At 41.3% G+C, this 23,233-nt stretch overlaps 1 protein-coding gene across 1 annotated transcript in view; it reads left to right on the top strand.

The window, feature by feature from the left end:
- The window catches only part of LOC127024554 (pinopsin-like), an 89,410-nt gene that overhangs the window by 59,119 nt on the left and 7,058 nt on the right, over positions 1-23,233 (top strand). The window contains exon 3 of the mRNA XM_050909162.1: positions 4,311-4,544. Coding sequence (XP_050765119.1) covers positions 4,311-4,544 — 234 coding nt within the window. The remainder of the gene's footprint in view (positions 1-4,310; positions 4,545-23,233) is intronic.

Genomic DNA, 23,233 nt, shown 5'->3' with positions numbered 1-23,233 from the left:
TTTTAATGTTAAATTGCCTACTATTTTTTCACCTGCAAAACTGTAATCTTTCTGTAGGTTACATCAACTTGAGACATATTTTGCTGGAGGCCTTCATGCACCTATAAACAGAGAATAATTTTTAAAGATAACACCTTCTAAAGGTAGGCTGCAAAGCTGCAAAGGCAATGAAACCAAGAGTGTGTAGATAAATACACTACATGGTTTCAAAAACAAAACTCTGGGGGCACTTCCTACAGAGTAGTCTAACACTTCTTGAAATACTCTGGCGTTTCTTGCATTGTTAACATACCCCAGAATGTACCAGGGTGATACCACAACCACCCCGAGACTCTGCTGCTTGCTTTCACCACTATCAGAACAGCCATGCTTGGGCTGAAGTGGCTTGTAGAGACAGAAGGAGCATAGCAAACAAGATCACACAGTTCAGCTGTTTCCCAAGATGTGGCACAAGGCTAGGGGAAGGACAGTCACACAACAGCCCGGCAGCGTGCTCAGAGGCATCAAGCAATACAACTCTTCTCCCACCTCTTCAGTTGTGAAAGCACAACTCCAGCCCCTCACGTGTCCTGCAATTTACTGGCGGCCAGAACACCAAGAAAAAGTGAGATTACTGACACTGAGGAAGCAGATGAGTTACTTAAGCAGAAAACATAGTTAACAGCTACAGCTACTCTGGACATCAAATAAAAATCAAGAGAAGCATCAAGTACATTTGGGGATCATTGCAAGGGATGCCTAGAGGTCATTTGTCCTTTGGACTCATCTTACCATCCTTGTCCCCTCTGGAAAGCTGGGACATCCAGGTCACCTGGGATTTAGAACCATTAAGGAAGGACATACTTTATGACCGTTCCTCATTTCTGGTCCATTTCTTGCATTTCTTACTGCAATTCCATACTTTTAATCTCCTCTCTGCAACAATGGGAATAGAAATGTACTTCTGGGAAAAAAAAAGTACTTTCAAAAAAACCCTAAAGTTCTAATTTGCTCATTCCCAGGCTCTGGACTGTAAGTAAATCATATTATAGAATTATAATATGAGGCACATAAAAATCAAAACAATTGGCTATGTTGGTGTAAACATGAAGTGAAAGACTCTGTGAGCATGCCAGCTAACTAAGTTTGCTTTCCAATAGGTTTGTCTCATGACAAATGAGTTTAAACTCAATTATAGAAGACTGCAGCGGAAGGTCACCCTTAATAGATACTGGGGATACATTAAAAATGTCCTGTTTCAGGAACAGCTGTGATCAGAGCTTTCTCCTTTTAAATTATCAGAAGAGGAATATGAGAGGAAAAAAATACAAACAAAATCAAACCAGAACCTAAACTAGAGTGGATTCTCTGGTGTCTAATTTGAGTTCATTTCACATTGCATTTTTCTTTTTAATGGGAACATTAATAAGGATCTTCTGCTCTACTGACATGTGAAGAATTCAGTGCCACCTAACAAGTTTCAAAACCTCATTCAAATTTACAAGGAAGATATTGAGACCAACAGACAGACAGATTTATTAACGTATTGACACAGACACAGTGACAATGCAGGCTTCCCTTCCTAAGGAAACAAGCTAAAGATGTGAAAATAGAACAATACATACCAAAATCACACCCATGGTCACTTCACTTTTACACATCTTTCCTTCCCTGATTTATGATCTATATTTTATCTGTGCAGAGGGTAAACTCTTGCAAACTCTTGAAAACAGAGATACTATCTAAACACAGAGGGAAAATGTGCTGACTGATGCCTCTGCCTTTATTGAAGATCTTTAGCTGTGGATGCCATGGCTAGCTAGGGCTTTGCATTCCTTGGTTAATATTAAACTTGTAACATAGCTGCAGCTAACATGGGATCCTGGATTCTTCAGTCAGAGAAAATTCCCATTAGTCATGAAAAATTTAGTTCAAATAAGCAATACAGGATTGGACCATTATCTATTATTAATCCTTTTTTCAAGCTAAAGTAATTATGAGATAAACAAGTTCTGTTCTTGCAAAAAAAAAAAAAAAAGAATAGTCCCCAGTGTTTTCAGAAAGGATGGATTTTATTTTATAATTGCCTTTTTGCAGAAAATCATTAAAAGACTAGACAGGAAAAATACCTGTTATTTTTTGGCAGACTAAGTTTGTGTGTGTTTTATTTACTTTCAAAAGGAACATTTCTACTGAAACTCCAGATAGAACCAACCACTCTAGAAGCCTAGAATCATAATTAACTAAAAACAAACAGCATCACCATATTATTTTGCCTTCCATATGTACTTACACTGTTACTATATATGTTTTTAACTCGTAGTCCGATACATAAACACTTATGTTATGCAAAAGCACCCACACCACAAAGAGGCAGGTAAAGCTCTGACTATTTCCACTGCATTAGCATGTGCAAGTTGTGCGCCAGGCAACAGGAGACGACATTTGACTCGGGTGATTAGTGGCTTCCACCTTCAACTGTGTTCTATTAATTTACAGAGTTGTGCACATCGGTGTTCTCCTGCATCAGCTTAAACCCATTCATTTCAAACTTTTTTTTTTTTTTTTTTTTTGTTAGGTAAAGTTTGGATGCATCGCATTCCAGGGAGCTGCCTTTTTGCTTATTTATGCTTGTAGCTTTACAGGGGCTTAGTTCCCTTGGGTGCAGTTTACTCTCAAGTTCCGCATTCAGGAGGCAAAAAGATCTTAAAGTGGACTTAAATTACATTTGGCTGAGTACAAGACTCAATCGATATCGTTTAAAGATTTGAATACTTCCTGAATTCCTGCTGGCACATCTGGGTTTGCTAAACACACACTGGGGGGAAGTTGAGGAATTAACCATAACCTCAGGAGACCAGTATGCTGAGGCTCTATCTAGAGTCAGTGGAGAGAGACTGGCTCCAGAATTCACCTCCTTGCAGAGTTTGCTTTTCTTTGTTGGCTGCAGAGATGCTTAGGGAGACCAGTCTTGCTATTCTGGAGTTAATCTTTCTGAACATTTCCTAAGAACTTTTTCATAATCCCTATAAAATGAGGCTAAGCACCCAAACCTGATCTATACCCCACGCAATCTTGTGCTGACTTCCATGGGCTTTGGATCAAACTTAATGGCCATCTCACAGAGCTACTGCATGGGAAGCTTGCTTTTAAATAATGCTTGTGCATAGCACCAAGTGTGCGTTCTGTGTAGGGAATGAAGCTTTTTCCTCACAGTTATCACCAATGTGCTGAGCGGTTTGAACACACTGGAAAAGCATTCTGTAGCTGTCTGCAGGAAAATGCATTCACACCAAAGCTTAAAAATAAAAATTGGCTGTTATTTTAATGTTTAACATCCATTTTAGAGCTCTAGACTCCAAAAGGGCATGATGCTTCAGTCCAGAACAGGTCAAAGGAGAGTAAATTTTTGAAGCACAGACTATAAATACTTCCACAACAGAGTTGGGTTTGCCCACAGACTGTAACTACTGGTAAATTCGTGATAGCAAGATGGGCTGTTGTACCATCACTTTGAAACTGATCATTTAAATCTGTGCTTCCTGTTTACCCAGTTCTACTCCATTTCCCAAAAAACCCAATACAACAGCTGAACTATGTCAGTATTTGGCATGCTTCTTTAAGAGCACAAAAAACTGGTTTTGATGATTATCAGGAGTGAGGCCCTTTTATCAAAATGGTAAACTACCTGGAAGAAATCGTCTAGAAAGTATGAATCCTACCACTTAAAACTTCATAAAGTGTTGTTTGCAAGGCTTCTCTAGTGTCCCACTCCAAGTGCAACCTTTACACCCAGCTAGCTGAGGCTTTATCTGGCCAGGCCTTGAAAACATCCAAGGACAGAGGTACGAAGCACAGTCCTAGCGTTGCTCTGCTGTTTCCAAACCCCTGACAGAAAATGCTTCTGTTGGTTCCCTTGTGCTTTGTAATGCTTCTCCACCTCAAGCAAGTCCTGTGTACTGGAATAACTTGAGTGAAAACATTGTACAATTACACAAAATGCCATACCTGAAAAGCAACTGGAGATGACCTACCAGCTATTAAGGACTAGATGCTAACTTCATCACCTTTCTGCTTTTGCTCCAGCCTCCACTGGGACTCTGGTTTATGCTGGCATGCAGCATGATGTCTGCAGGGCTTCCCCTGGTGCCTGGTGGAGACAATGAAAGTCTTCCCACTGCATTCACTCACTTTTGGGTTTGCGTTTGTTTTGCTTCTGGAACTACAATGTTGATTATCGTTGCTGATCCAAGACCAATAGTCCCAGGCTGTTAAAGCAATCAATCCAACAGCTGATCTTCTTAAATTCTATCTTTTTCACCTTCCCCTAGGTTGGAAAAATCCACAAGAATGCTGCCCGCAAAAGAGAATACCACGTACTGTTCATGGTGATCACTACAGTTATCTGTTATCTTGTGTGTTGGATTCCCTATGGAGTTATAGCATTACTTGCAACATTTGGTAAGCCAGGTGTGGTGACTCCAGTTGCAAGCATCATACCTTCCATCCTAGCAAAAAGCAGCACTGTTTGCAATCCCATTATCTACATACTTATGAATAAGCAGGTAAGACATATATTATTTTTAAATTGTGTTTTCTTCAGGGTCTGTCAGGCATTCTTGACCACTGCGACTGCGAGTCCTATAGATGTGTCCTTACGAGAAGGACATTCAAGGCTTTTCCAAATGATATTACTGGAGTCTTGGGGTGGAAGTGTTTGCAATCAACAATATATTGCCAGATAGGAAGAACAGATAAACATTTGCTTACTGAAATTGCTTGTGTTCTTCTGAGGGCACACTAGGTGTTAATTTGTATGCTCCAGAGTTAATTGCCAAAGAACTACAAGAAGAATACTCAAACGTGGCGGGGGGAGAAAAGAGGGACAAGAAGAGGAAGGGTTTTCATGACCTTGAAAACAACATAAAGGAGGAGACCATTTGCAAATACCATTTTCATGACAGATCTCCTTGAAAACAAATGGTCATTGCAATTACAGTTTTTGTGGACTTCTGCATCCTTCCTGTTAAATTCCCAGTTCAGCTACATGCCAAAATAGATAATGAATTTTGTCTCATGAGGACCAAGGCCAATTCTAACACTTCTAAAATGCCTAGATCCAGTTCAGGTTCCTCGTTCCTGTAAATGTCATTTTCAGTACACAAAAGTGAACTTCCTAATGTTTCTGTGTTGACAACTCTGACTCTGAAGTTTGATAATGGCAGATCTGGAAGTTTTAAAAGTGTTTTGCAGTAAGAAAATTGGAAAATATGCAGTTTCTGAAAATGCCTTATCTTTTTTATTACATTACATGTTAGGGGTTGTTCTCAATTTCCTTTCTTTATTATGCCCATTACACTATTATAAAGCAAATAAACCCCCTTTATCCTTTCTTGCTCAGTGTATGCTGGAGCCTAGCCTTAGTATTTATCAACAGCAGCATTATATTATTATGGAGCCTAGACAAGGGAAAAGTTGAGTGTAACAGCCAAATATATTCCAATTTTGCCACAGCTTGAGATCATTCTTGGTCTGGTTCATCTGACCTAAAGTTCTTAAACAAGGAATGAATCTACTCCTGGAGTTTAAGGGAAAGATCTCAGGCAAGCCGTGAAACCTCCCTGAAATCAGAAGGAAAAAGTACTATTACCTTCCCCAAGACCAGAACTTCATTTCCAAAGTCTAGTTTGAGCTGACGTTGAAAAAGATAGAGAGCTCCATTTGAAAAGTACTAATGCTGAAGCAAAATAGTAACTTCTTCTCCTTCCCCTTCCCTCTTACAATTCTTAGAGAAACTTCTCAACAGCAGCATCTGTCCTGCTTCTTTATTCTCTGAGCACTTTGACTGAGTCCTTGACTTCCATGAGATCATCTGACCATTCTGTGATCACTGGAGCAGGCTATAACAGTGATCGCAAGTACATTTTGGCATTGTCTTTACTCGTGGAGCACATCCCAAACAGCAAGAGTATGGAAGCTGGGGGAAAGATATGGGTCCTAAAACACATGAACTCAGTACAGAGGCTTGGGTGCCTCCACATGTCTCGAGAACAGAATCACATGCACAATTACCTGTGCTGACAACCTGGCATCCACAGATATACACACAATTAAGGCTGTTTTTATATTCTCAAAGTGCTCCAAGCAGTTATTGAGAACTGTGTATTCTGCAGCATCAAAGGCTTATGAGACAGTCACGCTGCTGTGGGTGTGCTGAGGCAAAAAGCAAAGGCTCACTGTTGAGAAAAAGTTGATTAGCAAGAATAAAACCAAGGTGCTTGCACATCACAGGAATGTAGCAAGCTGTCTAAAATCACATTTTCCTTGCAGTAGCTGCCTCTTTCAGATACAAAGGAAATAATTCTGAATGCTTAACTTGTTTCTCAATATGGGGTTTACTTTTGATCCAGTTCATCATCTCTTATAAGGAAAGATCAGTGTGGGATGATCTGTCTACAAGGGGAAGATCTGTTAGGACAGTTTTGAGGCAAGGCAGGCTGCTTCTTAGCAGCAGGAACTGAAAAGGCTGTGCCACAATTCAGGAGCGCCATGGCAGGGAACTGGAAACAGTTTCTTAAATATCCTTCCTTAGTCTCCAGTCACATGCGAGACCAATGCATTAGATTTCTCTCTCTGAACACTGAGAATGTTTCATTTGTTTCCCCCTGCCTACTGTTCCACAGCTGCCACCATTTAACAAAACAATGCAAGGGGCCAAAGTCAAATCAGTCTTGGAGGGTGCATCATTAGTTGCCAGCTGGAAGTCACTGTATGGGTTGGGGTTTTTTAATAGTTAGCTTCCTAATTGTTGCAGAAATCAAGACAAAAATCACTCCTGAAAAGGAGCTCGGTCAGATTTGGGGTAAATACTTTTCACTGTAATAAAACCAAAATAATAGCTAATGCCTAGTATTAATCTGCAGCTCTCATCTGCTGTGCCACTGTGTATTAGCAGTAAAAATAATTGGTTTTATCTGACACTGAGGAATGAGCTTCACTCAAAAAGGGTGAAACACATCCCTCCGTCTGTTCCCCTTCCTTTCAGAACAGGAACAATAGTAACACCCTCATCCGATGCGTCACCGATGTTCACAGCACCTCAGCTACTCTGTAGCTGTTCTCATTCTTTTTTGTAAATTTAACACCTCAGGAAAAGCTGTCTTCTTCCCGGCACTCAACTTTTTTGGGCTTCGTGCTTAGTTGAGAATTGTCACAGGAGGCTGGTGCCTCCCAGCACAGAAATTATCTGGCCTGCATTTTTCACAGTCCTGTCTCTTCGGATGTGAGATGCCACAGTAGGCTATTTACTCCTGCATCTTAGAAATACACTGAGAACATATGGCTTAATTTTTAGTTCTCTGTGCATAAGCTAACTCTTTTGCTTTGGGACATGCCCTGAAGATTGCAAAATGGCATTGGTTGACTGCAGCTGTGGTGTTAGCTTCCAGCTGTCCTAAATCAATGTGGAATATCATGGAACCAACAGCCTCTGAGTCAGCCTTAAAACTCATCCTGCAGAGCACACCTTTAAATTAACTCTCAAGCAGGCCCTGAGTCACTTTCATGGTCCAGGAACCTCAGAGAAAGTTTTGTCTTTGCCGTTGCCTTCTGCACTGACCTGAGGCGATAAAACGCTGAGGAAAATGGTGAATTTCTTTCCAGCCTCAGGGACTCCTTCAGGTGGGACGGCATGGGGCACGCTGCTCTCCTTCTTCCTCTGCTCTCCTCCAGGAGGAAAGAGATGCACTGTTTAAGCTGGACTGCTACTGAGCTGGTAACATCAAACCAGGCAGACATTAAGCTTTGTTGACAAAGCTGTAAAGCACTAAATTGCCTGAGACTGAGTGATGTTTGGGGGAAAGCTGGAGAGGATGGTAGAGAAGGAGACTCCTTTTTCCCTGTTCTCTCGCTATGGATTGCTCTTTTGTCCCTTGGCAACACGGCCATGTGTGCCTGGGGCAGCCCTCCCCGAAGGGCAGGCCCCCGAAAATGCAGCACACAGCCAAGTACCATGCCAGCTGGGCTGGTGCTGCCCCCCAGTTGCCAGAGCAAGCTGGGCAGGGTCAGCATGCTTAGGCTTTCAGTGCATCAGTCCTTTATAGTTATACAGTTAGTGTAGTTATGCAGATTTTCTGTTTTGTCTTCTCTTACTTCTCTCAGTGTCTTTAATTCCCATCGCAGCTCCCTGTCAAGTTCGCATTGTCTCTCTTCAAATTTCCACCCATGCAGCCACCCCAAACAGATTTTTAATGACAGCTTCAACTACCTTCCTTTCACCGTGGCAATGCTGACAGAAACCTGCTCTTTCATGAGTTACATGCAAGCAGGTATTAAGCATTCACCCAAGAGATATGGAGCTTCCCTGTAGCCATGGGCTTGCTCTTGAAGAGATAATTGATGGGGGCATCTTGCTTTCATGTATTCCATAGAACGGCACAGGAAGCCTGACATGGAAGAGCTTTCTGGCTGGTGTAACTGTATGTGAGGACATACTGCACTGAGAACCAGGGATCATTAGCTGGATAACATAATGGTGTGGCAGCTTTTGAGGTTAACCTTATCTTACGTATCAGAAGTTCATTTTTTTTGATACAGAAGTCAAGATACGAATAATGAGTGCTTGAGAGGGTATGGTTATAGATGAGACAACAGTGAGACTGAGTGAATCTGTACTCACTATTTCACATAATTTCAAGTTAGCACTCAGAGAAAATATGAATTTGCTGTATTGCTACTGACAGCCAAATTTAAGTCAAGTTAAACCTGTATCACTCAAAGATCTACAGAACCAATCGCTTGGAAGCCACTGATCAGATTATAGGTCACAACCTTTGTTGATGTAAAATAGCCTTGCCTCACTGCAGCTCACAGGGTTCTAACTAATTACTTCCACACATTTAGTCACTCAGGTAGTGCACCTAAGGCTCCCTGGGCTACTGAAGCTCAGGCTAGCACATCTAATACTGTTTTGCATATTACAATTGGGGAAAAAAGTCCACCCAAATCCTGTGATCAGCAATGTGCTATTTCTGGTGTCAGGAAGTGCCTCTGAGCAAAAGTAAGGAGGGAGAGTGTGAGGGAAGGGATGTATTAGATGTGAGTAAAAGTCCCTGATTAGTGTTTGATTTCTACTCTCTGTCTTCTTGTATTAAAATCATTGCACTTTTAAAAATAGAAGCTGACCCTGTCATTTTCCCCAAGGATTTGGAGAAGTGATGCTGAAAAGAATATACACACTTACTTGAAAATAATTAATACTGTAACCTTTCCAAATTCATCATGTATTGGGGGGGCTGGGTGAGGGAGAAATTAAATAGAAAGAATGAACAGACTAAGCCAACTACAAAGACTTTTTTTTCTTTTTGCTGGTGGACAATGAGATTGGAACAATAATAATGTACTTAAAGAGTGCTCCTCAACGAGACCTGGACCCAGTGCGTGCAATTGTGCTTCTCATGAGTGAGCACTTACTCAGACACACAGCCCTGTTGCTGCAACAGGACTGCTCACACATTGAATTGTCTTCAGATTTATCTTCATTCTTCATGCACGCAAGGTAAATTAGCTGCCTGGGCCCAAGCTGAGAGCCTCTGCAGAGAGGCTGTGAAGAAGCAAGGGAACAGTGTTGGCGTCTGATGTGCGATAAACAGGAGTTAACCCAGCAGGGATGTGGAATTTCCCCAGCAGGTCAGAACTGTGAGCAAAAGGAAAGGCGTTTTCGTGTTGTTTTGCTACATTAGGATGCCTGATAGTGCACCATCCAGAGAACTGGTGCTGACTCAGATCACACGTCAGACACCTCCCAGGCACGCTGCGGCTGCGGTGGTCCCCGGGAAGCTGTACCACCACCACCCGCCTCTCGCCTACTGGGTTGCTGCCCAGGCCACCCCCTCTTCCAGGGCCTTCGAGGAAGTTCCCTGCTGCCAGACGAGGAACAAGGAGTCCTTCTTTCTTTTATGATAATCTGTTCATGCCTTGTATACGCAGTTTTCTGGCAACCCTTTTCAGTCCTTCTGGATCTTACCTTCTGCACTGAGCAGGGAGAAATGCATACGCACTTTGGGAAACAGAGCTACACATGATAGTCGTTAAAAAAAAAACCAACAAACCCCTTAACATTTCCCAACTGGCTGTATAACAGCTGTATTTTCACAGTCAATTTTCATGTGATATTGTGCAGTTTTCAGTATTTCCAACAAAAGGTAATGTTTCATTTTTAAAGCTGCAGGACTATGTGGATAAGTTAACGCTGTGGGTGTTTTTTTGAGCTGCTCATTTTCCCACTTGGGAAACTAAGATATTTTAGCTGCATGAGGACACAAAACTACAGATCCAAAAAGATAGTATACAATGCAGGGACAATTGCGCCAAGCCTCATTTTATGCATAAATTGGAACACACCTATTAAGTCCTGAAGAGACCCTGTTTGTTTAGTTCATGACCTTCTAGAGGTTCTTGGGCTTACCGTAAGATTTATTATCATAAGTTGTTATAATTTTTAATTAAAATTCATGTAGATGTTAATACTCATGATCTGTTGTTTCATCTCTTCACTGGTAGCAGGGCTGACTTTGAGTAAATAATAGTCAACGTAAAGAAGTGATACTGTATTACCTTCTCAGTCATCTGGAAATGGCGAGGTTTTTGTCAAATAGAATTGCACACCTGAGCTCTTAAGTTGAAAATGGGCCAAGTCAAAATGATCTCTTAGTGCAGAATACTCTACACTAAGTACAATACTCTAGTACAGTTCAGAAATGTTTTGACTTTATTTCTCTCCCAACATGCAATGTTACGACTTTTTAAAGTTGAGGGGCAAAGAGAAGAAAGGTCTCAAGGGCACCTTTGCTGCTGTCATAAGGTATAACTGCATTTCACACAGTGAGTTCCAAATTACTTTAGGAATTTCTCTCGCAGCTCACGACAAAAAGATCAGTTCAGGTAAATAACCTGGGCATTTAACTAGGGTCCCAAGCAGCCCCAGCCAGCCTTCATGCTGCCCCAGACTACATCCTTGGTACAGCCTGAGTACGTTGACATGAGCTCAGCCTTGTCCTGCCTGCTGTGTGGATGCTCTTTGGGGGCTGGACTGCCTTCAACATCACAGAAGGGTTTAGGACTTGCTGCTTTAGACCCAGGGCAAAAGTAGGAAGCAGGCAGCTTGCATCTCATGCAAGCAAAATATTAAATAAAGTTGGAAACTAATACACATGAATGAACACAAACACAGGATAAGCACATGTGTTTTAGACTATATAATGACTTGTAACTTATGGCTAGGGAATGCAGTAATGGAAATGACATCCAGTTAAAAGATCTTCCTTTCTGGAAGACATGGAAAGTGAAGGGCAGCAATATCTCTTTACTTTATATATGATTTTAAACAGCATCTAATATGTTGATGTCTCTTCCTATATTGCTCTTTTCAGAGCACTGGAGAAACATGGGGCGTCGCAGAAGTGGGAAGAGACCTCCACATTAGACAAGGGAAATGAGTGGGTCAGAACACCTAGGGGAAAATGCAATGAGTAGGGTTTGTGGCAAAGACAATGGGATCCTTTTGTAGTCCATACCCATCCTGCAAAAGAAAACAGGCATTTCTGAAAGAAGGAGAAAAGAGGAGGCTCCAAAGAGAGTGAAGCTGAGGTCAAATTTGAAGTGACAAGTAGTGCAGAAAGAGAGGGAGGATCCCTCAAGGGTCCGTACTGGGACCAATACTATTTGATATCTTCATCAAAGACACAGCAGGATTGAGTGTACTCTCAGATGACCAAACTGAGTGGTGCCATTGATACGCTTCAGGGAGGGGATGCCATCTAGAGGGACCTTGACAGGCTTGAGGAGTGGGCCTGTGCAAATGTTACGAAGTTCAACAAGGCCAAGTGCAAGGTCCTGCACCTGGGTTGGGGCAATCACCAGCATCAATATAGAATGGGGAATAAATGGATTAAGAGCAGCCCTGCGGACAAGGACTTGGGTGTACTGGTGGATGAAAAGCTGGACATGAGCCGACAATGTGCGCTCGCAGCCCAGAAAGCCAACCATATCCTGGGGTGCATAACAAGAACCGTGGCCAGCAGGTCGAGGGAGGTGAATCTCCCCCTCTACTCCACTCTGGTGAGACCCTGACCTGGAATACTGCATCCAGCTCTGTGGTCCGCAGTACAAGACAGACATGGACCTGTTACAGCAGGTCCAGAAGAGGACCATGAAAATGGTCAGAGGGCTGGAAGACTTCTCCACTGAAGAAAGGCTGAGAGAGTTGGTGTTCAGCCTGGAGAAGAGAAGGCTCTGGGGAAACCTTGTTGCGGCCTTTCAATATATAAAGGGGGCTTATAAGAAAGACAGACAGAAACTTTTTACCAGGCCTGTAGTGACAGGAAAAGGGGCAATGGTTTTAAACTGAAAGAAGGTAGATTTATATTGGATGTAAAGAAGACATTTCTTACGATGAGGGTGGTGAGACACTGGAACAGGTTGCCCAGAGAAGTTGTGGATGCCCTATCATTGGAACTGTTTAATGCCAGGTTGGATGGGGCTTTGAGCAACTTGATCTAGTGAAAGATGTCCTGGCACATGGCAGGGGGATTGGTCTAGATGATCTTTAAAGGCCCTTCCAACCTAACCCACTCTATCAGTCTATGATACAGAAAGTAATCTTGTCATATAACACACTTGTTAGGTCTTTTCTTGTCTCTTCCACATATTCTGTAAGCCTGGATGACTAAGCTATTTCTTCAGAGGTTTAAGTGATCAGTGTCATTTAGAATAAGCCCCTAGGCATGATGCAGGTAAACATTTTAATTTGGACAAGTCAACTTTCAAAACAAAAATATAGTTGTATCTCAACTTAAGAGGTCACATCCACCCTGGTGCATTTCTATTGAGATTAGCTTAGAAAAGAGGGATCATCACCTCAACTGTTTCCTGACAATCTTGCAGGTGATGCTGGTCAATTGAAAGGGTCATAGTCACACTTACCCTAGCAGAGACAGTGAAATCAGAGTTAACTGCAGTGATTGAATGACAGGAGATTAACATTGCTGCCTGTTTGAGGGCTAGCAGGGAAGTACCTGTAGGAAAAGATTTGACCTCTAAAATCATTGTCACTAGCCAAAAAGTAATAAAAAACCAAACTGTTTAAGGATTCGAAGAATTTGTAGGGTTACACATCTCAACTTTTCTCCAGTGCAGGGAAAACAGCTTCAGTCAAATTGTTTGCACTTGCCTATCGTGATCAGCCTATAGTTGTGCTGGGAGCTTCAGGACGCCATTTACAATCAGCTATTTTTCATACACTTCCACCTGTAACATTAAACCTGCAGGGTAGATTGAGAGATAAATGGAAGTTTCCAGTATCCAGAGCTTACTACAGAAGCAAGGAATGTGGTATATTCACAGCTAAAAAAAAGGTGTTAGGATTCTTATAAGCAAGGCCCCTTGGTATCCTGTTTGCTCTTGCAAGTGTACACCAGCAGAAACTCAACCAAAGCAGTATTTCTTTGCTGTCTTCACATGTACATCTGTCCTCAAGGGAGAGTCTGGATGGTCAAGAGCTCAGTTAGTGCTAAGAGAAATGCAGGAAAAAAAGGATAAGGTATGAATGACTGTACTGTTTCTCACTTGCCATTACTTCAGTGTGATCTAGAAGTTGGGTGAAAGCACTTGGCATTTTGGTATCTTGTTGTGAACTGATTTCCAAGTTTGGTGTGGACAGTTAAGGTCCTACAAAGGTGTACAGGATCTACAGGTAGACTGAACTTGTGCTGCTCTTCAAAATAGAATTGCCAAGCCACACTAAATGGATGTTACGGGATCTTCTGTTGCAGTGATCTCAGCTGCAATGCCAGGTCAGGGATCAAACTAAATTTTAGCCCACGCCTTGGTCTGGCTAAGGTCAAGCATTAATTTAGCCTCAGAATTCCCCATTTTAATTCTAATGCTTCTGCTTTTCTATAATACGTCCACATTTTACAGGTAGGACTGCAGCTATGTTTTTGCTGCAACTTACCATTTCAAAGCTGAATGCATGCATAGGTCAGCTGAAGAAAACAGCATCTCTAATGCAATGCAACAGATTATATAAACAAAGAATTTAGTTGCCTTATGAGGACAATCAAATTCAACAGATGAAAAAGATTTGAAGGAGTAAGTGTTACCCTGGAGGTAACAGAACCTCTCATTTTCCTCTCCTGTTCAATTTCTGAATAATCACTAGTGATGTGGCAGTGGCATAATACTAAAATTTTATCCAGAGCAGGATGCTTTTGTACATTTCGTGTCAGCTGACATTACTTCTCAGAGTTTTACTGTGTCTACCAGGTATATCTTTGCAGTCATGTATCTGGCTAACAATTCAAGCAACAATCATTTCAGATTAGGTGGATGGAGAGAAAAACAAAATGAGATTTCCTAGTCAGAGAATATTTTTTGGCATTTATGTAACCTCCTCTAAACAAATATTGTTAATTGATTTAATCCTCAGTATCCTTGTAAAGCAGATAATTATCATCATTCTAGTTTTACAGCAGGAGAAATTTGAGGATCAAAGGTGAGATTACTGCTCAAAACCTCATGACTTGCATGACAAGTCTAATTCAAATCTGTAGAACTTTATGATTTAATCATGATGTCCTTCTTCCTTCAGGGCAAAAAAGCTGCTGTACTCAAGGAAATAATGGTTGCCACAGTATGGAAAATACAACGTAAAACTATACTGGGCCTGTAATTCATTAGAATAAATCCCTTTTCATTATAAACTGCATCATTTAATGCAATTCAGAAATTTGACAGTGTCCAAATGAAAACAAATTTGAAGTTCCTTGTCTTTTGAAGTAGAAATTGTTGCAGAGCTTTGTTCCTCTGATGTTTAGTATAGTAACTGCTTTCAAACTAAATTTATTTGTAGTCAGTTTATAAACTTTTATTCCTGATTTATTCAAAGAGCCCTTCCTCTTTGGTAGTTGTCTTCTCTTCATACTGGGACAGTGCAAACAGATCACCTTCTGTCTCCATATTGCTAGGCTGACCTAGTTTAGTTCTTTTCATTTACTCCAGTGGCCTGGGCTCTTCATCTGTGCTGATCACTTCTCCCTGGCATTCAGTGACAGGATGTGTGGGAACAGTTCAAAGCTGCATGAGGGGAGGATCAGCCTAGCTATTAGGAAGCATTTCATTACAGAGAGGGTGGTCAAACCCTGGAACAGGCTTCCTAGAGAGGTGGTTGATGCCCCAAGCCTGTCAGTGTTTAAGAGGCATTTGGACAATGCGCTTAATAACATGCTTTAACTTTTGGTCAGCCCTGAAGTGGTCAGGCAGTTCGACTAGAGGATCATTGTAGGTCCCTTCCAACTGGAACTATTCAATCCTATCCCATCCTATCCTACTGAGTCAAATCTAAACACAATTACAAACATCTTTAGTACTACTGTTTGCTATACATAATGTCATGCTCAAAAGTAGTCAGTGCTCTTGATACTGTGCAAATGCCTGTGACCAAGAATATGCCCAGTTGCCATCACTAATGTGTAGTCATAGCAAAAGCAGTCCTGCAAAGGTCCTGTCTTTCATTAGTTGCATTCCCTTGCTTTGTAGGCAATGTGCCACTCCTGTGGCATGGGCACGTGGTGGCAAAAGCAACACTCTGGTGAATGACATGGTTTCATAGTGCTTTCCTCTTCTATTTTTCTCTTGTAATAACTCTTTTAGCTTTCTGAAATGATGAAAAATTCAAATAAAAAAACAATTATTCAAATTATAACCCTTTCGGTAATTATGCTTGGGACTGTATTTCATCTGGGAAACAACTTCTTAGGAGTTCACTGGATGTTAGTAGAGGACCGACACTTCAATGTATTAGGAGTTATTTCTTGTTTCTGTCTTCTTTGCAGTGCTTAACTCTCTTGATTATCATCTTCAGAATCTGAACTGAAAACAAGAAGATCAAGTCTATAGTGACTTCTTAAATCCCTTTATCTAAATTAGGACCAGGTTTTCAGAAATGGGTGTATAGAAATATGCAGGGGTCCCTTATATAGGGTACAACTATTGTATACTGAGTACTTTATGGATGACCCTGCTTCAGATGTAATATTTTATCCCTTTAGGGGAAATACTTACTCAAGACCTTACAATTCACCCAGGGCTTTTGTAAGACTTCTGTGTATACTGGCTTTAGGCCAATAGGAATACACTACAAGTAGGATTCAAAGGTTAACCAAAAACATATATAACTTGTCTTCTTTTTCACCTTCACTGCCTTCTCTCTCAGTGATGACCAACATCAAAATCAAGGGATTTCTATGATGTGAGTTATAAAACAGGCAATTTTGTAACTTGTTGGGCAATTTCCCATTAAAGCATTTTCTCAGTGCAAAATGTGGTTTCTGCAAAATTAGAAGCTGTTAATTTTGCCGATTTTATTTTCAGCAGGGGAAAAAAGTAAGTTCAAAACATCCCATTTCAGGCCAGATCTCCATGCCTAAGCCTCTACACCTTGATTCCTGTAAAATGTATATCTTCAACGAAAAATATTGTCCTTCACCCAGGCAGATCAAGCTCCCTTACCAGACTGCATCCCCCCATGCACCAGTGCGGGAACAGTGGTGGCTCAGCTAGGGGAGGACATGCAGTGAAATGTAGCCCAGCCCAGAGATCTAGTTTGTAGGGGAACAGGCAGAATGAAGCTGAACTATAATTCCCTGAAGGCATCTGCCTGTAATTGGGTATTTTGACAGTCCAAGGTTTTGTCTGGAATTTTTTGGTAATTTGTTTTGGTTTTGTCCAAGATAAGAAAGACATTGTAGAAGAAGTAAAAATTCGTCACAACAGAAATTCTGATTTCTCAACCCAATCGGTTCTGTTGTTGCATTATTTACACATAAAACCAAACAACTGCTACCAAAACACAGTCACAAATCAAACCACCCACAGTAATTTCTAGTTCTGTCTGTCTTGGGTAAAATCAATACCTAATTGGCTGCAAACCAAGATAAAGATAAAAAGCTGGAAAGACTTGGTTCCCATCCCTTATACCCGCCACTTACGACGCTGCAGCTCTCATTGCCTGAAAAACAGTGTGAGCTCTGTAACAGTAGCCATCATCCAGCAGCAGGATGCTTATCTGGTAATTAAAAGGTTCTTCCAGCATTCCCATATCAGAGCACCTCCAGTATGTCATTCATAGCAACTGATGGAAAGATCATTTGGACAACAGAAGCTGTAGCAACAGGGCAGGTGGTATGGGAATCTGGGGGAAGTGAGGGCTTGTAAGAACCTGTGTTTTAGCCAGAGGCAGAATGAAAGATAGTGCTGAGGAAGACTCAGTAGATAAAATGCCCAAGAGCTGCTGAAGTTTTTTTGTGTGTGTGAGCATCAAGCGGAATGTAAGACAGTGACCCACCATCGGGCAAAAAGACCCTGAGTAGTTCACAAGGGAAGACAGCCAATAGTATTGTACTACAAAAATAACCTCATGAAAATAAGGCTTTGGATTTCCTTGTGCAGCGTTCTTGGTCTCAGCCTAAGTGAAAGTCTGTAAGGAACAGCTCGAAGAACTGTTTTCCCTAAACATGCGTTAACACACATAGCCAAGGATAGGCAGCTCTTAACCCACAGCAAAAAAGAACACAAGAAGATCACGTTTCTACAAGTATTTATTAATGTACTTTAGTCATAGCAGAATTGGGGCAGGAATATACCAGCATAAACCCATCACAGTCAGCTGGAGTCTTTCTTTTAATCCTTGTGGGCTGATCCAGAGTCCATGGGTAAAGAACTGAAAATACAAGAAGAAACTGGGTAGGCAGAACAGCGTATTGACTATGACTAAATAAACACATACATTTTTCAAGTGTCAAAATACTTCTCATTGTTATGCTTTGAACTTTCAGCAAAATGGGATTTATTTCAGAATGATCTGGAATCACTCATCCCATATTACAGTAGTAATAGACCTTTCATTTCTCCTCATGAAGTAAACGTTACTGTAGGGACTGGTAAATTTGCTGCTGCCTCTGTCAGTCAGGATCCATCAATCACACTGCAAAGCCCTAAACAATTCTGACTTAATGAAATAGGAATAGGAAATAGAGGCAGGATCCATTGTGTTGCTATTCACTGAAGTTCTTTGGCTGTTCTTGTTCCTCACATCACTTTAGGAAATTCTTCTTAAGTTTCTTTTAGGTAGGAGGAATTAACTTCACACATGCTACCCCTTTTGTATACTGTATGGATTTTAGTAGCTCTGTTTAAAGCCAGGGAAGAGCATGTGCGAAATAAATATGACAACTGGTCTTTTTTTCCTGCAGTGATAAACCCCATTGAAACTAACAGTGCTCTTAAACCAATTATGTGCATTGAAGACATAGTAGCGTTGTTAATATTGTGCTTTCATGTGCACAACCAATCCCTTTGAAGTTCAGCAGCCATGCTGGTTATATTGAAGTATGGGTAAAGAAAAGTTTCTCTCTGTTTCCTCTAACAAAATAACTATCCCCAGTTTATGATCCCTGCAGCTTTGATCTCTAACTTTGTTCACTTTATATGAGAGAGCATATTTCTTGAGGACTTATCTAAAAAGAGTACTTTTAAATGATCAAGGATTATCTGAATAGTATGCTATACCCATGAAAATAAGGTAATATTTCTCAGATATTGGTATATGCTTGTTTGTTTCTGCCTTCCCTGCTCTTCTACCATGGAACAACTTCGTTAGTATTATTTTGGTAACAGCTTATTGATTTGTTTTCTTCTCATCTCTACTGTTCTTGGGATGCTCCAGCTGCTCATTAAAATGCCTAATGGCCTGATAGCTACATTCAGCCCCATGCATTTGTAAAGTCTACATTAGGTCCATCAGATAGCTTGTAATTTCATTTGTGTAGAAGAAAACAAGCACTAAAAGTAACTGAAAAACTACACAACACCTCCAGAGAGGAATATTGCTAGGGAAGAAAAATAATGTCACTTGATCCAGTAGGAAGCTTCAGCAAATCCTCCTGTCCTCTTTTCTGAAAAAGCAGGCTCAGAAACAGGCCCAGAGCAGAACTTTCCCCACCTTTACTTCCTGGTCATCTGCCCACACATCTGTCCTCCTTGTGCTCAGGATATAGCACCCTATATGAGCCTCCTGGCTCACATGCCTCATGGACTGCAAGGCTGAGCCTAGGGGTAGACCTCAGGCACTTTTAGCTTGCACAAGAGACACAGCTCATGTTTCTTGCCTTAACTTGCCAAAAGTTCTTCCAACTGTCCCTGTCTTAATCCAAGGTGTAGATACTTTGGATCAGGAATGACACCTAGTCTACAAAACACCAGACAACTCACAATTCATGAATTGTAGCTTCTTGAAGCATGTTCACGTTACGCTTCCTTGAACTGCTATAAGAATGACTAAACTATGCTTAAAAGACAAAAAAAGTCTTCTAGTTTTATAGAAAACAATCCAGAAACCCCAGAATCTCTTCCATTCCCCTCCCCCCCAAAGGACCTCACCTATACAGGAGACATACCTGCTGCACATGGTAGCAGCAATGCAGGAGGTAGCCAGTACACCACATGCATCAGCACTCCAGGACTGAGGGTGGAAAAAAACTCACTGTTTAGAAGGTGGGCCAGCAAAATATTTTAATCAGGAAGCTCAGTTGCAGTCAGACGACTGTCTGGGAGCGAGGCAATTAACAGTAGCTGACACAGCCTGGAGTCAGCACTGGTAGCAATTTTCCCCTCTGGCTGCTTCCATAAAATCAAGACAGCTGTGATGTCTGTTGCCTGCCCGTCTGAACCCCTCGGGGTTTCTGGAGTCCTCTCACAAGCATATAAGCAGTTGTTGCTACATTAATTATCCCTTATCTGTCAGCATCCTGTAACCAAGAGGGTATTCAATTTGTATTTGTCTATGCACAGAAACAGGTCACCAGAGGAAATGGGTTTTCTTATTTCAGTTATCATACAGATGACTATAAGCACGTGGAGGAGGTTGTTCAGAGTGTACCCATGTAACCCCGTTAGTCTTTTCTCAGTTTAATTTGTGGGATTCATGTGTTTACGAAGAAGCTGAGCCTCAGCAGAAGTCAATTACTGTTCTTAACTCTACCTTAGCTCTTCATTTTAAGATCACATCCCAGCACACTAAACCTGACAGCAGCAAGATGAGCACCAACAGATGAGTTGGGTTCCTCTCTAAACGTGCAGAAAAAAATAGGAAACCAAACATCCAAAACTATTAAGTGACTATTAGGAAAAAGCAGCAGTTCTGCCTTGCCATCTGGTATGGTACATCTTTCTAGCTCTTTCTTTCTCCTTCCTTGCTGTGCTTCATCATTCCTTGTCTCTCCCCCTTCCTTCCCCTGGACCCCTTTCTTTACTTTTATATTTTTTAAGAATCCAGCAATCACACCAGCAATGGCTCACCCTGTGATTTGTCACAACCCACTTGTGCTGCCAGTTTTCTGGTGGCTACTCTGCCATCCCTCTGATCATTTTTGTGGCCCTCCTCTGGACCTGCTCCAACAGGTCCATGTCTTTCCTGTGCTGAGGACCCCAGAGCTGGATGCAGTACTGCAGGTGGGGTCTCACCAGAGCAGAGTAGAGGGGCAGAATCACTTCAAGCGGTTCATGCTGCAGTCAAGACAGCAAGTTGGAGCAATCATCCTGAGACATGTCTTTCAGCCAGATCACAATAATGCAGATGATAAACAGACCAAAATGCCTGTATGAAGTTCGACCTGTCAGAGAACTATGCCCCTGTCGTGGTTTAACCCCAGCCGGCAGCTAAGCACCACGCAGCCACTCGCTCACTGCCCCCCCACCCCTGGGATGGGGGAGAGAATCAGGAAAAAAAACCTCGTGAGTTGAGATAAAGAGAGTTTAATAGGACAGAAAGGAATGAAAAACAATGATAATAATAATATGACAATAGTAATACTAAAAGAATTAAACTATACAAAGCAAGTGGTGCACAATGCAATTGCTCACCACTCGTTGACCGATGCCCAGTTAGTTCCCAAGCAGCGATTCCCCTCCCAGCCAGCTCCCCCAGTTTATATACTGGGCATGATGTCATATGGTATGGAATAGCTCTTTGGCCAGTTTGGGTCAGCTGTCCTGGCGGTGTCCCCTCCCAGCTTCTTGTGCCCCCTCCAGCCTTCTTGCTGGCTGGGCACGAGAAGCTGAAAAATCCTTGACTTAGTATAAACACTACTTAGCAACAACTAAAAACATCAGTGTGTTATCAACATCCTTTTCCTACTAAATCCAAAACACAGCACTATACTAGCTAGTAGGAAGAAAATTAACTCTGTCCTAGCCGAAGCCAGGACAGCCCCTCAGAGCTGCTCAAGTGAAACACAGCTGAATTCTATGAATAAAAAGATAAAAGATACCTCCTTCAAAGGCATGTTGTTCAGAAAAGGGCAGTCCAATTTTGGGAATAAACCTGAAAATGAGTTGCCTCCAAGGTTTCCTGAGATACTATCAGAAAGGTAATGTCACACCTCCTGTAGCTGTCACCGCTAAGGAGTAGGGAGTACAGCAAGATGTTCTCTGTACCCCACACAATATAGTTCACAGGTTTCAACCTCCTCCTGAGATACTGGTTGGTATGCAGTGAGACAAGAACGTCCTCTCTCATGTCGTAGACAATGAAGTTGACTGAGCATTTTATCAGATGGAATACAGTGATCATGTTTTGTTGTTGTTGTTTTTTTAAATAAACACAGTAAAAGCAAAGTTAATGGATTTGAAAAGCATCAGTTAGTTGCTTCATTCATGCATCCCAGCATTCAGTTTATCCCCTAGTGTAGCTCATTGTTCTGAGTTTTCTGAGAAGTGTTACTTGCATATCATGACATATAGTAATTAGCCCCTCAACACTGCCTGTCAGGAGGTGGTGTAATACACAGGATGAGCTGCATGATTACTGGCTGCCAGGAGTTTACACGACAGCAATCCAACTTTTATCGTTCCACTCATGTCTAACTAGCTTTATTGTCGGCATGGACTCACAGTGACTCCCTGGGATGAAAACAGTGACTGTCACCTCCATTGGCCCAACTGCAGCCACTGCATAGTTCAAAGACTACCAAAAGCAGCAGAATGCCGCATGTTTAACGGATGTAAGCAGACTTGTAGTGGTTAAATTATATGGTATTTCATCACAGATTGAATGGCAAGCTATGTTTTCCCTTTGGTAAGTTGTTTTTCATTTTAATTAATAATTGATAAAAACGTCTGTTCTTATTCTTTAAAATATGATGCTGGATTCCTTCAATGGGTGGCACAGCCATTTAGCTGAAGTTTACCAGCATTTCGAGTACGGCATCAAGTGATCAGAGCGTGACCTCCTTAGAGGGCTTGACTATCCGAAGAAATTTACTGCCAAACATAGAGCAGTATGGTATATTCTCCCAGGGGAATCCTAGAGCACCTGCTTGGGTAGACATGTTCATTTTAGAATAAAACTGGCTTTACAATATTTGCCTCTTTTCTGTAGTTTACTGTGAAAGCTACTTGTCAGCCTATCTGTCCGTTTCCATTTGAGATTTCATTGCAATTGTGGGCAGAACCAACAGGCACCTTCCCTGTTTTGTTCCATCTGCAGTTCAGTGTCATTCACTCAAGGCAGTATGAAAAGACCAGCACTCCTAAACAAATGAAAACAAATGTTTTATTTACAGGAAAAAATCTGTACACTGTGCATACATAAAAATATACAAAATCATAATAGAAAATATAAAAAGTGTTAAAATGTATACAAACACTGCTTAAAAATGTGACTCCTGTAAAATCTTAAGCTTTGTTATTAGAGTACACATTAATTTAAAAAAATCATCATACAAAATAATTCTCAAAGCTATTAAAAAAGTACACAGTCTATATTTGAATAGTTCAAGGACTACATATTATAAGAGTGATGAGATGATACTGAATAAATGTAAGGCTTTTACACACAACTCTTACTTCAAGAACAAAACTCTGAATCTGATCACTAAGCCAGAGAGAAGAAATTTGCAGTGTCAAAATTCATTCAGTGATGCAGGTATGCCCAGACATGGGCTACTTTAAATTTCAAACAGTTAAATCAGGTATCCTCCTTGTGTGTGAGAGGATAGCTCCCGGGAAAGATTCAGATGCTTTCTCATGACAGTCTTCTGAATTACCTACTTCAAAAAACAATTTCATTTATTCAATACAGATCAAGTTGAGAGAGCATGAAGGGAAAAATAGTAGCCATTTATTCTTGCAGTCAACGCAT

The sequence above is a fragment of the Gymnogyps californianus genome, chromosome 1 (assembly GCF_018139145.2).
Source record: "Gymnogyps californianus isolate 813 chromosome 1, ASM1813914v2, whole genome shotgun sequence".
Lineage (NCBI taxonomy): Eukaryota > Metazoa > Chordata > Aves > Accipitriformes > Cathartidae > Gymnogyps > Gymnogyps californianus.
The sequence above is the reverse complement of the archived record's forward strand: the minus strand, read 5'-3'. Positions and strand labels throughout refer to the sequence as shown.